Source organism: Lontra canadensis, unplaced genomic scaffold, assembly GCF_010015895.1.
Source record: "Lontra canadensis isolate GAN:19392208 unplaced genomic scaffold, GSC_riverotter_1.0 scaffold136, whole genome shotgun sequence".
NCBI lineage: Eukaryota > Metazoa > Chordata > Mammalia > Carnivora > Mustelidae > Lontra > Lontra canadensis.
Genome location: NW_022631130.1, coordinates 1,187,071 through 1,203,069, shown reverse-complemented (window position 1 = coordinate 1,203,069; position 15,999 = coordinate 1,187,071). Strand labels below are relative to the sequence as shown.

General features: G+C 54.7%; 1 protein-coding gene across 1 annotated transcript in view; it reads left to right on the top strand.

Moving 5' to 3' along the window:
* Window positions 1-10,757, top strand: part of HS6ST1 (heparan sulfate 6-O-sulfotransferase 1) — a 41,406-nt gene extending 30,649 nt beyond the window's left edge. Inside the window, exon 2 of the mRNA XM_032843137.1 lies at window positions 10,013-10,757. Coding sequence (XP_032699028.1) covers window positions 10,013-10,721 — 709 coding nt within the window. The 3' untranslated portion in view covers window positions 10,722-10,757. The remainder of the gene's footprint in view (window positions 1-10,012) is intronic.
* The last annotated feature ends 5,242 nt before the right edge of the window (window positions 10,758-15,999 follow it).

Here is a 15,999-nt window from a genome sequence, read left to right as displayed (position 1 = left end):
GCCCCACCTAGGGCAATCGATGGGAATCAGAGCCAAAAATCAGACTTGCATTTTTGTAAGGTGGTAAATTCTCCATCTGGATTCTGTGCTGGGTCATTTTACTGCACGAGCTACATTCCCCAGAGCTGGCCTAGTGCACATGCAGCCCTTTCCAAGGCCCCCAAGAACAGTAGGACCGGGCTCCTGGGTGCTGTCAGGCATGGGTCCTGGGGCCGCTAGCACCTGGCCTAGAGTTGGCAGCAAGCTGTCCTGATGGGACTCCACTCAGTAAGCTAACCACAGCAGGTCAGGCCATGGCTCCTGGCTCCGGCCACCCCTGACGTTTGTCATTTCCTTCCTGTAATGTGGACCCAGGCCTCGGTGACAGCCCTGGCTGCCCTGGCCTGCTGTGCCCACAGGCCCTGGGGTGAGACAGTAATCAGAGCAAGACTTTGGGGAGGCAGGGCTCCTGGCACACCAGCCCCAGCCAGCCCATGAGTGAGGGCTGGAGTACTGTGGTCAGTTCCCACCCACCCAGCAAGTTATCCTGAGCCCTCCTTCTGAATTCCCAGATACTTCTCAGAGTAGATCCTGGCCTCATGGTGTGGCCTCTGTCCCCACGAAGGGGGATTTGTGGACCTGGGAGGCCAAAATACACAACTGGAGTAGAAGGGGGCATGATTACCCCACACAGAGCTTCCCTGACCAGTCTGGGACCACCCCCAAGATCACCCTTAGGAGGGAGAAAGGGGCTGGTCCTCCAAGGGCACTTCTTGTGACCCATGGCATCAATTTTCTTCCAGTGACTGTGTATCCAGGAATAATACAGCGGTATGTCCTTTTTTTTTTTTTTTAAGACTTTATAATTCCGGCTGTAAATGACAGTGTCCTCACCCACAATTAGGGAGCTGCAGCTCTGTTGGCACTGGTTAGAAAAATCTGCCTTTATTTCAGGGTGTGAGTTAACAGACTGGTGGGTTGGACCCTTTTTCACAGAACCCCTGCCATGGGAGCCCACAGCCCAGGAAGTAGGTGAGCGGCAGTGAACCTGCCACTCTGAGATGCCAGCCAGCTGGCATGTTGTCATAGAGGATGAACATCACAAACCTGGCCCTTTTGTGTGGCCTCTGTGTACCCCAGCACCCCATAAGCAGCAGAGATGTTTCTGTAATCCCCGTTCCTTTATTTCAGTTATTTCAACAGTGTGCACTCATTGTAGACAATGCAAAAATGTATAAAAATGTTAAAAGTAACCCATTTAGGCGAATGGGTGTTCCCCAGACTTTCAGCTTTGCTGTGAGTTTGAAAATGTTTATAATAAAATGCTAGAAGGAATCCGTAACCTCACCATTCTGAGGCTGCCCCTTAATTGTACACCTGCCTGCTGAGTAGCAGTCATGGAGTGCAGCTGGGGGGTTGGGGTGGGCTCTTCCACACATCTTCGCCTCCAAGAGGCTCTGCTCCGACAGTCTGCAGTGGGCAGCTACGATCTCCTCCCTCCCTGGCTTCCATGTGTCCTGGGTAGCTAACGCGCAGCCAACATTCTGCAATGGCTTTGCCGCATCCCAGCCCTTCTTGTTAGGGCACAGAGCTAAAGCCCCACCGGCCTCTCACCCAGCCACAGGGACCTGTGCGTTCACCCAGCTCTGCCTGAGCCAGTTTCAAAGTCTGGTTTCTGGTCAGAGCCCTGGGCTGCCGGGGGAGGGTCAGGAGTGGGTGGGTTCAGGCATGGGGTTCAGATCAAACCCATACTCTCAGAGAAAGGAAGATAAAGCCTCCTCTGGCCACTGGTGTCATCCGTGGGAGGGACAAGGAGGCAGGGCTTTATTGCCAGCAATTTCCAGTGAAACAGAGCAGGTGTGGGCTCTGGCCTTTGACCATTCACCTCACCCCTGTGAGCCCAGCTGTCACATAACTGATAAAGTGAGCTATACAGAGATGGTTGTGGACTGACTGGCCTGATGCCCACGGGCAGGTGGCAGGAGGGGGAATGGCTTCGGAAGACAGTGAAAAGGTGCCATCACCCTGATCCAAAACCCCAGAGCAGAGCAGGACCTGAGCAGGAGCTGCCTCTTGGCTGTCACCCACTTGCCCCCCACCTCCTCCTCCAGGATGGTACTCAAAGCTCATTTACTGGATCTTGCAGAATTTTCCATGTGCTATGTTGTCAACAAAGCAGGGCTTCCAGACCAGGGGTAGAGCTGTCCTATAAAAACTCAGACTTAAAATTTTAGAGTCGGCCACTGCCTGACAGCAGTGTCTGGACCCAGGAATGAGAAACTCTCCTTGCCCACTAGGATCTTACACGATTGTGAGATGCACTAAACTGTGCACACGAAAACGGCAGAGCAGCTAAGCGCACAGAAAGCACTAACCCTAAGTCATCAAACACAAAAATGCATGGTACAGGCAGTAAATCCTGTGGGCTGTCAGGAGTGATTGCAGCCCATCCAGACTAGAATTACTTCACAGCATAAAATTTCCTTGAAGTCCTGCATTTTATCTTTTGAAATCCATGTGCATGCTGCACTCCATGCTGTTACCCATATGAGCTGGTTTTCCTGACAGATGAACAAGGCCCTTCTTGGTCTGGCCCTGCCTGCACCTTGAGCCTCCACTGTCCCCCTCCTCAAGTCACTCACCATCTCCGAGAAGCCCCCCGACCCTGCCCTGTTTGGGAGTAGTGCCCCTCCAAGTGCCCTCCACCCTCCCATTTGTCACCTCCCACTGTCCTTGTGGGTCCCACCCCACCCAGCCCAGAGCACTTGGACACTGAATAACGGAGCCATACCCTGCTTCTAAGCCTGGAATTTGTCCTCTGTGAAAGGGGAGACGGGCCTGCCCCCCTGGGCTGTGCCTGGCAGACTGTGAGCCTCAGTAACCATGGCAGCCGTTGCTGGTGTGAGGGACCTGGGGGCATTGCCAGTTTGTGTCCTTTGCTGTGCAGGGCACTGACTGGATGAGTGGCGGTGAGCACCCCGTGTGCTTCAGGCCTCAGAGGAGAAGATGTGGGCAGGGCTTCCTTGTCACCCCTCTAGTTCCAGTACATGCTCTGTTTGGGGGTGATAGTGCTGTCAGCCCTACTCCCTCGCCATAGGCAGGAGGGTCTGGGCAACTTCCCGGGCCTGTCCCAGGGCAGAGCAGGCAGTTGTGCACTACAGAGACCTGTCCTGGAGGTCAGGGTACCATGGCCACCCACTTAGGCCAGCACATGGTTTAGGGCTGTGCCAGAAACTTGCCACCACAAAAGAGCATAACTTGCCAGCCAAGTCACCAAACAAGGTCCCTGCATTGGGATTGACAGCACTGAAGGGGAGCCCCAAGAGTGGAGCTGACCCTGTTTGTACCCTAAGGCCCTCCTGGTCAGGAAGCCAACCACCAACTGGATGCTCCAGCTTGGGAGAAGTTGTGGTTCCTTCCTAGAGAGGCCACAGAGCAGCCAGCCCACTGATGCATGATTAGCTCACAAGCCAGAGGCAGCCCCTACTGGCCTGGAAAACTGGCCGCCCTCACCATCCCCAAAGTTGACGCCCACAGGGTACTCCAGGACCTCCCCCTATCCCCTACTCTCTGTGGCAGTGTAAAAGGGGGGGGGGGGGGGGGGGGGGGGAATGCAGGCAGAGGGAGCATGGGAGCAAAGATAGAGGGGACTGGTACACTTTGGGGAACTGAGGCTCCTTCTTTGGCAGAAATACTATTTCACCTGCAAAGCCAGCAAGGGAGAATCTTGGGTTTGTTTTGTTGAACTTTTTTAAACTGCTATCTTATCACAGTGTTTTATAAACATACAAAGGAATTTGCATAGCGTTTGCAAGAAACAAAACATAAAACAAGCCCCCACACCCCAGCTGCCTGCCTTAAGAAGGACATAATCACTGCCCTGGAAGCCGCCATGAGCTTAGCACCCCCCATCCCAGCACCCCTCCCAGCCCAGCACACACTGAGGCCAACTTCTGCCTTGAATTTTTGTGTATCACCTCATCACCTTTTAAAAAAATAATAATAATTTCAACCTCTATGTGTGCATCATTAAATAGTACTTTCTTTGGCTGTGTTTATATTCGGAAACTATAAACAGTATCATACTCTTAAATTTTTTCTAATTTGCCTTTTCTTTGCAACATCTTATTCGTCAGATTGACCAGAGTTGTTGTAAACAGTTCGTCCATTTGTATTGCTCGGCAGTATTCCACTGGAATATACCGCTGCCTCTGTACCCGGGCCACTGTGGCAGAGGTTAGGGGCTGTCGCCAACAGTGCAGCTAGGGACAGTCTTTCCCAGACCTTCCAGCATGCTGCGACAGGGTTTCCCTGGGTCATGTTCCTGTGAGAGGCATCTTGGGTCACACATCTGTGTGCCTTCAGCTTTCCAGTGAAGACACTCCGTAACAGCTGTCCCCAGTTCACATTGCATGAGCCGGTGTGGAAGGTAGCATTTCCCTGCTTCTGTTTTGCCTGTCTGGTGGGTATCACGTTGGGGCTCAGTGTGCCCTTTTCTCAATGACTAATGAAGCATTTTTCCATACACTTTTTGGCCAGTTTCCTCATTGCTACATTTTTAATATTTTAGTTAAAATAGTCTACATACAGGCTTCAGGACAAATAGTTCCAAGAGGCTTATAGTAAAAACCAACAGATCTGCTTTTCCTTTCCATCCTCCCCAGATTATCACTTGACACTCTCTTTAGTATTCTTCACATACTTACTTCTGTATTTCTAAATAATTTATGGTGCTATTTCTTGATTTACTGATTTAAACATTATCTGTTTGCTTTATGTTTTGGTAGATAAAGATTAAGTGTTCCTAAGCTTTTGCACATCCTTCTCCGTAGCCCACCCATACTCCAAGTAGAGTGAAAAGCTCGAGTTTTTATTAAATCAATAGTCACTGTTGACATTATGATGTCTCTAAAAGTATTGTTTACTTCCTTTGCCTAATTGAATGCTTTGTTTTCTTTTTTATATTACTTCTTGTTTTTTCCTAGAATTAATGTTAGCCCAATTTCTTTTACTTGCTTTGTGTTTCATCTTCATAATTTTTTCCAAGTGAATTTTTTTCCACAAATGTTCCATTACAGCAGGTAATCTGTCCATGCCCCTTTTTCCTGGAACCCCTGCTCCTCTCCTCCTAGGAGACCCAGTGGGGTGTACAATTTGACCTTCTCAGTCTCTCTCCTGGGTTGGAGTGCCTGTCTCCCATGCTAAATTTTTTGTTGTTACTGTTTACTATATAAGATACCTAGTCCAATATCTTTCTAAAATAAGATTATAGAAAATCAATGTCTCCAGTCTCCCCTCATGTTTGCTTGATGGTTTGGTGGGGTCTGACATGTCACTGGTCATTTTCCCTCAGCATTTTGAAGCCATTATTTGTATTATTTGAAGCCACTGATTTGTTGCATATGGTATTGCCACAAAGTGGGTCCCTTTCTGACAACCAGTCCTCTTCATGTATTCTGTTTTTCTGTCCAGGTGCTGTATGGGTCATCTTTCTTTTAATCCTGGGTCTGGTCCCCACATTCACTTGCTGGGCACTTAGGGAGCCATTTCAGTCTAAGTGAATTATATACTCCAATTCTCATTATTTCCTCATCTCCTCCCCTCTGCCTCCATACTTCCCTTTTTCTGGAAACCTTGTCATTTGGCACTTAGACCACCTGAATGGACAGATCCTACTGGAGAGTGATAGGCAGAAAGCCCCTGTTTAAGAGGGACCCCAGATGTCAGTGCAGGAAGAACTTTGCTCTGGGGCAGGGTCTCGATTAGCCTGGTGGCAGCTGTCTGGACACGAGAAGGTAGGTGCTGGAGATACCAGTGAGGGTGCACACTGTTGTTTGGCCCCTGACAAACACTCATATGCCTGAGTCATGAGCCTCTTGGCACCTTCACAGAATGTACATCAGGTCACATCTTGGGCAGGAAGCTGCCTGATCTGGGGTGTGGTTGGTCATCTGTTGGTGGTGGTGGTGGGGGGGGTCTTCTGCCGCACACTGCACTCTGTCTCTCTTCATTTCTGGACAGGGCCCCCATTCCCTCTTTCACCCAACAATAAACCAGAACATAAACAGCCAGTGTGTCCCAGCAGAGAGCAGAGTGAGGGAGATGGGAGCAGGACTCCTGGGCAGAGGACGGCCACGGTACAGGCCTGTAGCCAGAGTGCCTGCTGTGTCATGGCAGCAGCGAGAGTGAGGACCAGGGTGGACAAGGTGGAGGTGGGTGAGGAGGCTCGCTGAGGCTCGCTGAGGAGGCCAGCAGACTCTGGGTATGCGCCCCTGCAGGGGCTCCCACACTGTCCAGATAAGAGCTGGGGAGTGGCCGGGGCTGCTGGCCCCTTGAGCAGATGCAGAATCTGCCTGAGCTGTTTTTCTCCACCACAGGCCATGTCTGGGGGGATAGAATGGAGGAAGGGGACACACTGCTCAGGGCATGGCAATGTCATGATGTCATAATCGTGTGGCACAGAGAAAATGTCACATACTCCATCCTGATGCCCTTCTGAGTTATCCTAGCACAGGTGAGCCTCTGTTCCTGCCCACCTGGGCCAGCACCCAGGGGTGCAGCAAGGAGAGAAGCAACTCCGCTTCACACAGGCATGTGGTGCCCAGGGTGCCATGGGGTCAGCGTGAGCCTGAGGCTCAGGGGAAGTCAGCTTCTCCAGCTTCCCCAGACAGCGCAAACAGGAAGCCCTAAAGACTGGAAGACTCATGTGCATCTTCTGGAACCTCCAGATACACCAGCACCTACTGTACCCTTGGAGACCCCTCAGTGACCCCACCCATGGGGCCCTAAGCCCTCCACCACCCCGGCATCTCTGCTGGAATCAGCCCAGCTATCTCACCAGCCACAGGGCAGCTTGTACCACAGGCTTTGAAGAAGCAGCCTGAACTCGTCCTGCCTCATGACTTACTGTGTGACCCTGGGCAGGTCACACACCCTCTTGGGCTAGGAGCAGAGGAATTTGAAAAGCAGGTAGGCCTGCCTCCGTGGCCAGGATTCCCATCAGTTGTGGCTGTCCAGATGGCAGCTGTAGGTCACTGCATCACCTTAGCTGTCTGGCCAAAGTCAGTACAACAGGAGAGACTCACAGGCAAGGGCTTCAGAGACGACCACACCTGGTTTCCCCAGGACCTGGAGGCACCAGCAGTGAGAGGACTGATGGCCCTGTTCCCATCACAGGGACCAGTGAGGGTGTAGAAGAAGCTAAGGCTCCACCAAGCCTGTCTCCATGGTAGGATGGAGGCCAGAGCTGACACAGGACCTCAGCCTGAAGACTGGGGGGCACACACTGGGAGGGGTGCCTGTGCTCTGTGCGCACAATGTGTTCTTGCCCTCGGAGGTCACCTTGGGGCCATGTTGAACTCCATCTGGCCTTGGGTGGCACCAGGTAGACAAGCCTCTCTGCAATGGACACCTCAAACTCTTGTCTGTGTTCAGGAGGAACTACCAGGCTAGCCCATTTCCATTTGAGTGGTCAGGGCCCCACAGGAGTGGAGGAAGTCCAGGTAACCCTCAGCCTCCACGTGGGGCCTAAGGGCACATGCAGGACCCAACAGGGCAGGCCACGGACACCTGCATTTGGGGCTGCCTCTGTTCATAGGCATGTTTCCGGGTGCGTCCCTGTGTGTCTAGGCCTCTTCAGAGGCACTTGACATGGTCAGGATTTATCAGTGTCTTCTACTGCATTTCTAGGAAGTTGACCCTTTAATGAACTGACCTTTCTTGTCCTGGCCACATTTGGGGGCTTCCTCACTGAGCCAGGGTCTGCAGAGGAGAGCCATGCCGGGGGAGGCCACCCACCTCCCCACCCCCGTGCTGAAGCCCCTGGGGACCTAAACTCTCAGGCTTGGTGTCCTCCACAAGGGGCTGAGGTGCTGTGTGAGGTGACCTCCCTGAGGCGCCTTCTGTCGTGGCTCCTCCGACTGTTGCAGTCTTGACCCTGGGGGAGTCATGTTGGCCCTGCTTAGCACACACACAGGAGCTGGCTTCCTTCCTGCCCACTCCTTCCCCTGAGGGAGGCTCTGGTCAAGGGAGCTGAGAGGTCAGTGTCAAGTTACCGCTGTGACAGAAGCCTGAAGGGGTGTCGTGTCTGCAGCACGAGGATCCCCTGGGAGGTGGCCCTGCCTGAGTTCTGAAGGGTGAGCCAGAGTCAGCTGATGAAGCAGAGAGGGAAGAGAACACAGCTTGTGCCAGGGCCCTGGAGTCTCTCCCCAGGAGCCAGCAAGAGGGTCAAAAGGAGGTCCGCCAGTCACTGAGGGCCTGGGAGGGTGCAGGTGGCCCGTTGCGCATCTTCCAAGGGCAGCAGGAGGCACTGAGTGCGTTCCACAGGAGCTGGGGTCAGGTGTGGGACACCGGGCTCCCCATACTGCAGGAGCTGGAACGTGAGCTGCCTGCAGAGGCCCGAAGCGAGCGAACAGTCAGGTCCGTGAAGGGACTGGGGCACAGTATGTGGGGAAGGCACTTTAGAGTGAACCAGGGCCTGAGGCAGAGACCACAGAGTGGAACCCAGGCATCAGGGAGGAATTGGCAGTCAGGATCTCTACTCCCTGCTGAGCAAGTGGCCCCGACCCCACTGCCCAGGTGCTCTCCACTCCCTTGCCCCCTTGCCCCACTGCCGGGGTGACACAGCCCCAGCCCCTGGAAGCCACGGGGAATGTCAGGTGGCCACCTGCTGCCCTGTCTCCTCAGCAGTCTGCATGGAAGGACCAGTCTTGCCCGCTGCCACCCCTCACCCCCGCCCCAAGCCTTTGACTGGTTTCCCCTCTGCCCAGGCTCTGCTTGGGGGATCCCAAGGCCTCTAAGGAAGGTGCTCCAGCGCTGCCTCCCTGCAGTTTCCTAAATGTTCCTCTCAGCCTGGGGTGGCCTGTAGTGGTACCCTACCACCTTTTGCCAGTTGCCATGCCTGTCCCCCAGGGTCCCCGGGGAGATGTGCAATCAGATCAGCACATTGCCAGCAGCCCTCAAGGAGCTTTGCATCCCTGGGGCTCTCCCAGGGGCGTGAAGGGTAGTAGATTAGTTGGGTGCTCTTGTTGGGCCTCAGTGAGGAGGGGGTGCTGTGGATGTACTTTCACACTGCTGACCAGGGGTGGAGGGGGGCAGTTTCTTCCTGGAGCTTCCCCAGCCCTGGAGGAGAGGCTTCCAAAAATAACCTCTCTGGCGTTGACCCACACCCACCAGGCCTTTCACAGGAACATCTGGCAGGCGCCCCACTGCCCGTTGTGCCTGGTGCCATCAGGCCAGTCATCCTGCTGGGTAGGGACATGAGTCATCTGGGTGCCTGTCATATAGAGAGTCATTTCTGCCATGGTACGGATGCCGCTTGCATACAGCAGGGAGAGTGGCATCTGGAGGGATCCCTGACTTCCTGGAGTGGAAGCAGTTCCTGGAAGACAAGATAGTAATTGATGGGTCACCCGGTGGGGGAGGGGGGGTGGTCCCGGATTGGGTGGTCTACTGGCACCCCTCCCCCGCTGGAGCAGGAGGTGGCATGGGCCTCCTGGAGGCCCCAACCAGGCCTGCACGTGCAGCCTGGGACTGTGAGTGACTTCTGAGTGGCCCCTTGAGCAGCACCTAGCCGGCCACTGTGAGAGCTCTTTAAACCACTGGTTCCAGATGGCATTGGCTCTGGGGCCCCGTACTCTGCAACCCCACAGGGCAAAGACAGGGTGTCCTTCCTGAGGAGTGAGCAGACAAGAGGGCACCCTTGGGGTTCAGGAGAAGACCCTGGGCCAGGGTTCAGGAGGCACTGAGGCCTGAGGGACAACACCATGACCGTCATGTCTGGCCAGCACAAGCGTGGCCATGTGCCCTTTGGAGGTTCAGTCACATCTCAGATCCTGGGTTTCTCATTCAGAAGTGGCTGTTAGGAGGACATAATGGTTGGTATGAGAGGTGCCTAGGATCCCCCCAGGATACACCCAAAGCAGTCAGCTTTGGGACTCCAGCCTCCTCTGTCCTTCATCCCAATGGTCCCCAGGTACTCCACACAGTCCCCCTCTGTGTCCTTACCTTACCGCCTGTCCCCTTCTCATTCCAGGAAGTTCTACTACATCACCCTGCTGAGAGACCCCGTGTCCCGCTACCTGAGCGAGTGGCGGCACGTGCAGCGGGGGGCCACATGGAAGACGTCGCTGCACATGTGTGATGGGCGCACACCCACGCCTGAGGAGCTGCCACCCTGCTACGAGGGCACAGACTGGTCGGGCTGCACGCTGCAGGAGTTCATGGACTGCCCTTACAACCTGGCCAACAACCGCCAGGTGCGCATGCTGGCCGACTTGAGCCTGGTGGGCTGCTACAACCTGTCCTTCATCCCTGAGGGTAAGCGGGCCCAGCTGCTGCTGGAAAGCGCCAAGAAGAACCTGCGGGGCATGGCCTTCTTCGGCCTGACGGAGTTCCAGCGCAAGACGCAGTACCTGTTCGAGCGGACGTTCAACCTCAAGTTCATCCGGCCCTTCATGCAGTACAACAGCACGCGGGCGGGTGGCGTGGAGGTGGACGAGGACACCATCCGGCGCATCGAGGAGCTGAACGATCTGGACATGCAGCTCTACGACTACGCCAAGGACCTCTTCCAGCAGCGCTATCAGTACAAGCGGCAGCTGGAGCGCAGGGAGCAGCGCCTCAAGAGTCGGGAGGAGCGTCTGCTGCACCGCGCCAAGGAGGCGCTGCCGCGGGAGGACACCGAGGAGCCCGGCCGCGTGCCCACTGAGGACTACATGAGCCACATCATCGAGAAGTGGTAGTGGTGGCCAGCCATGGGGGGGTGGCCCCTTGGGGGCAGGGGGCGGGTTGGGGAGCCGAAACCAGAGAACCCATGCAGAACTCTGCTGGGAAGAGGGTCCCAGGTGCGCTCACCAGAAGGCAGATCCGTGCTGAGCAAGGATGACGAGTGGGACGTGACGCCGAAGGGGCTAGTTTTCACTGCTCCTCCCAGACCACCGTGTGAGGAGTCAACCAGTGCAACCCTCCAGAAGGGTCCTGTGCTTGAGGGGCGCCCCAGGCAAGGGCCGCCGGCAGGTGGCGTCCGTGTTCTCCCGTTCTCCACTCACTCACAGTGGCCGAAGTTCTGAAGACAAGAAAAAGCAGAGTGGAGACAACACTCACCCTGCCAGGAGCATGTCCTACACCCACTGTGCACCCCTGCTTGCTCTCTCCCCACTGCAGGCCAACAGTGGCCTGACACCAGCTCCAGATACCCTCCCAGGTTTGGGCCACCCAGGCAGTCCCTTGGTCCCTGGGGCCCCTGGACCAGAGTGAAGCCCGTCCCTGGGCACACAGGCAGCCCCTTGAGGTGTCCTCAGGAGTGGAGCTCCTAGCTCACCTATCTTCAATGGTCAGAGCCCACCTCGCCTAAAACCGAGAAGACTGTAGTCCTTCCCTCCTTGGGAAGCCCACTCTCTCTCTGGCCCAAGGTCAAAACACACAGTCTAGCTTTATGCTTTGGGTCAGGAGATCAAAGCACACCTCTGGAGCCCCTCCCCCCCATTTCCCACAGTCCTCAGGCTGAGGAGGGCTGCAGGGAGATGGGCCCACATGCACTGCCCCCCATTCTGAGGGGAGAGTGCATCCCAGGAGTGGGAAGTCTGTGTCCAAGGATGCTGCCACCTGTGTCCAAGCACCCCCCCTCCTTGCCTTTGGGGATGGCCACCTAGCCAGACCAGCCAGACAGGAGGAGAATTTCCCCTGCCCCATATACCTTTCCGACCCTCTGAGATATGGTAGACTGTCCCTGGGCCCCGGGATCATACCCACTGTTCCCACAACCCCATGTGCAAAAGTACAATCAAGCCTCCACTGGCTAGAACACAGCAGACTGTACCTGCTGCTCATGAACCATATCTTGGGGCTGTGGTGGTTCTCTATGGCCAGGAGAGGGGCCTCAGACTTTCAGATTCTCAACTAGAGTTGGAAGAAATGCTCTTGGTGGCTTCCTAGTACCCAGATACACAGCCCTTCCCACCCCAGGCTCTCCCTGCATTGCCCTTTGCCCACCCCCTGCCCACCAGCAGGCCCTATTCCTGGCAGCCCTAGAGTTTGGAGAAGCCATGTTCCATATCCGTTGTAGACCCTTCCTCCGTGCCCTACCCCTCTTGTGCTCCAGGAAGTCAGGCCACTGTCTCCTGTGGGGGTGTTTTTCCCACATGAGGCCCAAAACCTGGATTCTGGGGAGCAGAGTGTGAGTCCCACACCCAAGGTGGTTGAGTGCCCTGTCTCTCCAGGAGAGGACCCACACGTGCCTGCAGGCACAAGGGTGGTGAGGGCCAGGGCTGGCTTGTTGGAGGGCGGCAGCCTCACGGGCAGATTCTACCAGGGACCTTCCTCCCTGCCCCAGCTTGTCTTCAGCCATCACAGCTGTCCCACCAGAGAGATGTGGAAGCAAGGAACCTTCTGTAGCACAAGAAATGCTAATGTGTTGTCAAATGAGGTAGCCACCAGGAGGAAGCAGCCTCTGATCTTTGCCTGCCTGCGGTGGGATGGTGACCATACCTCCTGCTTCCTACAATGACCACTTCATCTTGTAGTCCCAGGGCAGTGGTCCGCAGCCTGGAATAGGCACCATGCTCACCCAGCCTGGGCCCACTGCCAGAGTGGGTGCATCATGCTGAGCAGGCGATCATCCTGGAGATACAGTGGTTCTCTTGGGGTAGTGAAGGTCAGCATGGGGGATCCATTCCGACACTCATCCTTTGGGATGGGCATGCTCCAGGGAGGAAGGTGGGACACGTTCATGAGAACTCGGGGGTCTTGCACAAGCACATCAGGTGCTGGGGGCTTGCTGTGGCCTTGCTGTGGTCTCCGTCAGGAGGTGGTCATTTTCAGGGCATACATGGAAAGCTCGGCCGTGTTCTGCCTCAGTCCCTGGTTACCTGGCCCTCCTCGAGGTGGGTTTCCTGTGTGTGTAGGCTTGGGTGTAGGATCTGTTCTGTACATATTGGAATGTTTTAACTTATGATCCGTTGTCCCAATTCACACGGAAACATGGGCCTCTCCTTGGTTTCTTTGCTGCATCTGGAAACCGGTCCCATCCGGGGCCAGCACTCAGGCCGAGGTGCCCAGAGACAGCAGCAGCTGCCAGTGCCCCTAGGCCCCTCGGGCCTCCAGTCCAGCACCTCCGCTCAGGCCACCTGCGTGGAGGTGAAGGTTCCTCGTGCCTGCAGCATCTCATCCGATGCTGTCACCTGCTGGGGCTCCACAGAAGGGGCGCCCCACCCAGGGGCTCTGCCTAGGGCCGCGAGGACAGAGGCAACACGCAGTGAGCAAACAGCCCACTCCCCACACAGACCTGCAACATACCCTCCCGGAGGAGGAACTAGGGACGGCAGAACTGTCCAAGCAATGAGTCTGTGACCTTGTTGGGAACTGGAAGTGTTTAACTTGAACCCAGGAGCGTTTAAAGCTTTATTTATTTATAGCTTCTTATTAAAAAAAAAAAATGTTGAGAAGAAATCTTTTGGTTATTCATACAAGACAAGTTGGTGATGGAAAAGCAAGTCATAATCATCTAATTGTTTTTGTCTAGGTCAAGAATGAATGTTAGCAGATGAAATAAACCCTTGACAAGGAGTGTGGGTGTGCTGTGGTCTGTGGTGATGGCCATCCGCCCAGCGCCATGTGGCCAGACCTTCAGGGTTTGATTTTCAGAGGGAGCATCTGAGCAGAGGGATGGAGGCAGTGGCGGGGGCCTCCCTCAGGAGCAGGCAGCCCCCGAAGGAGGCATTCACGCACTTTCCCACTTACACAACGCTTTGTGAAAGGCAGCTGTCCTCACCCCAAAGCGCAATTTGGTAGTAGTCCAGGCCACACCTGAAAAGAGGACCCCAGCTCAAAGTCAGGCTGAGGAACCAGACACCATGTGCTTCTCGGTGACCTCTTTGTCAACTTTTAATTCGGAAAGATCACAAACGACAAAGCAAAAGAACACCAACCCTGAGCCTAGATTTGCCTCAATTAACATTCTGTCCTTTTTCACTGTCCTGCACTCACACTTGCTCTGTGTACACATGTGCACACATGAGTCCACACAGACACACGTGTCCACACTCTCACATATACTCAGACGCACAGTTTTCTGAAATATTTGAAAATAAGTTGCAATCCTCAGAATACTTCTAACGACAGCAGACTATAGCTCCTAAGAAATGACATTCTGCTATAAAATTCAACCCATTATCATCTCCCCAAATTTAACATAAATTCACTAAAATCAGCTAATGTAATTTCTACAGTTCCCAATTGTCCCCACAATATCTTCAGGCCGGACTGCTGAGCCAAGGGCTGTGCCGTCCCGCTGTTCCCATCTTCTTTCCCCCAGCCCAGTCCCACCCCGCACCACCCACTTCTTCCTTTCTTAGCGCTGACATTTTAACATAGACCAGTTGTCTCTTAATAAATATCTGCATAAGTCGGGTTGTTTTCTCATGATCAGATACTGTCAAACATTGGGGAACAAATGCCACATGGGGGAGATTGTTCTGACCACTAACTGATGGATTTTAGTTCTCTGATGAGACAGGGAGGGAGAGCCCGTGCTTAACTTCTGGGACTTGATGCGACTACAGGGCTGATAAAAGCAGCTCGCTGCCTTTTCTTCAGGGAACTGGATCTGTTCTGCGCAGAGCAAGGAGCTAGCTGTCACTGGATGGTGCTAGATCCAGGGGCCAGAGTGCACCAACTTTGCATTTCCACGAGGGTCTTGGAAGACCCAGCAGGCTGAGTCAGTTCCCAGTGACTTCACCTACAAGACTCCAGGAAAGCCATGTTGGAGGTTGTCGTTCAAGGCCTTCCCCCCGCCTCCCAGATTCTGTATCTGGACACTCTTCCTCCATCCTGTCCAAGTAGAGGGAGGGACAAGGGGGAAGGGCAGGGTAGCTGAGGCTTCCTTGGCCCCAGAGAGGAGCCCCTGAGCAGCTGAGGGGTGGAACGGAAACCCAGGAGAAAGGCATCACCGCTGATGCCCACAGCAGTCCCAGGACACAAAGGTGGCTGCTGCCTCGTTGCTAGAAGTGTCCCATGTAGGGGAGAGGGTGAGGGACAGACACAGCTGAGCCTTAAAACCCCAACCTTCAGATCCAAACAGAACATTCTTGACCATCTGAATCTGTGAGGGAGCATCTCTTTAGTAACAGAGTCCTACAAGGGAGGCCTTCCATGTGGAACCCCAGTGTGGAAAGACTTGTGCTGCATGCCATACCCCCATGCCCCCCACACCCTGTGGCCCCCACACCCTTGCCCCCAGCTTTGGCCTTTTCTGAACACTTCATCTGGAGCCTGCGGCTTGATTTGCCCATCAGGGAACACAGGATGGAAGTGACCTCCATTTCCTGGCGGTGCCACTGTACTCCAGGACCAGGGTCCTGATGAGAGACAAAGACAGAGTCAGTCCTGAAAATACCTTCCTGTGAAGACAAGTTTTCATCTTCCTACTTCTGTTTACGTTAGAGGCCCCTTGGGGTGCCTGGGTGGCTCAGTCGGTTAAGCATCCGACTTCTGATTTTGGCTCAGGTCATGATCTCAGGGTCGTGGGATCAAGGCCCTAGTGGGGCTCGCTTGGAGCCTGCTTAAGATCCTTTCTGTCCTTTCCCTCTGCCCCTCTCCCTTCAACCCCCTAGCACTGCTTCCTCTCTCACTCTCTGAAAAAAAGAAAGAAAGAATACATAAAAATAAAGTTGGGAGACCCCTTTTAAGCCTTCCTGACCCTGAAGCTGGGGAGGCTCCTAGGTCCTGCCCAGCCCCTTAACCCCTCCCTGTACACAGCAGTAGCCTCCCCTGTGTGACGCAGCAAGTAGATAGCATCCACCCACTGTGGACCCCGCCCCTCCCTCACTGAGGGCTCCTCTGATCTCTGGATTTGGACCAGCACCCCTCCTCATCATGGCCAGTGGCCACCCAGCCCCATCCAGCCCACATCTGCTTTCCCTGCTGTCCCCTCTTCACTCCCAACACTCCTTACAGGGACCAACAACTGCCACTTCCTGGGGCAGGCCTGCTACTAACTTGCTTTCCCTGGATCCTCACCCCAAA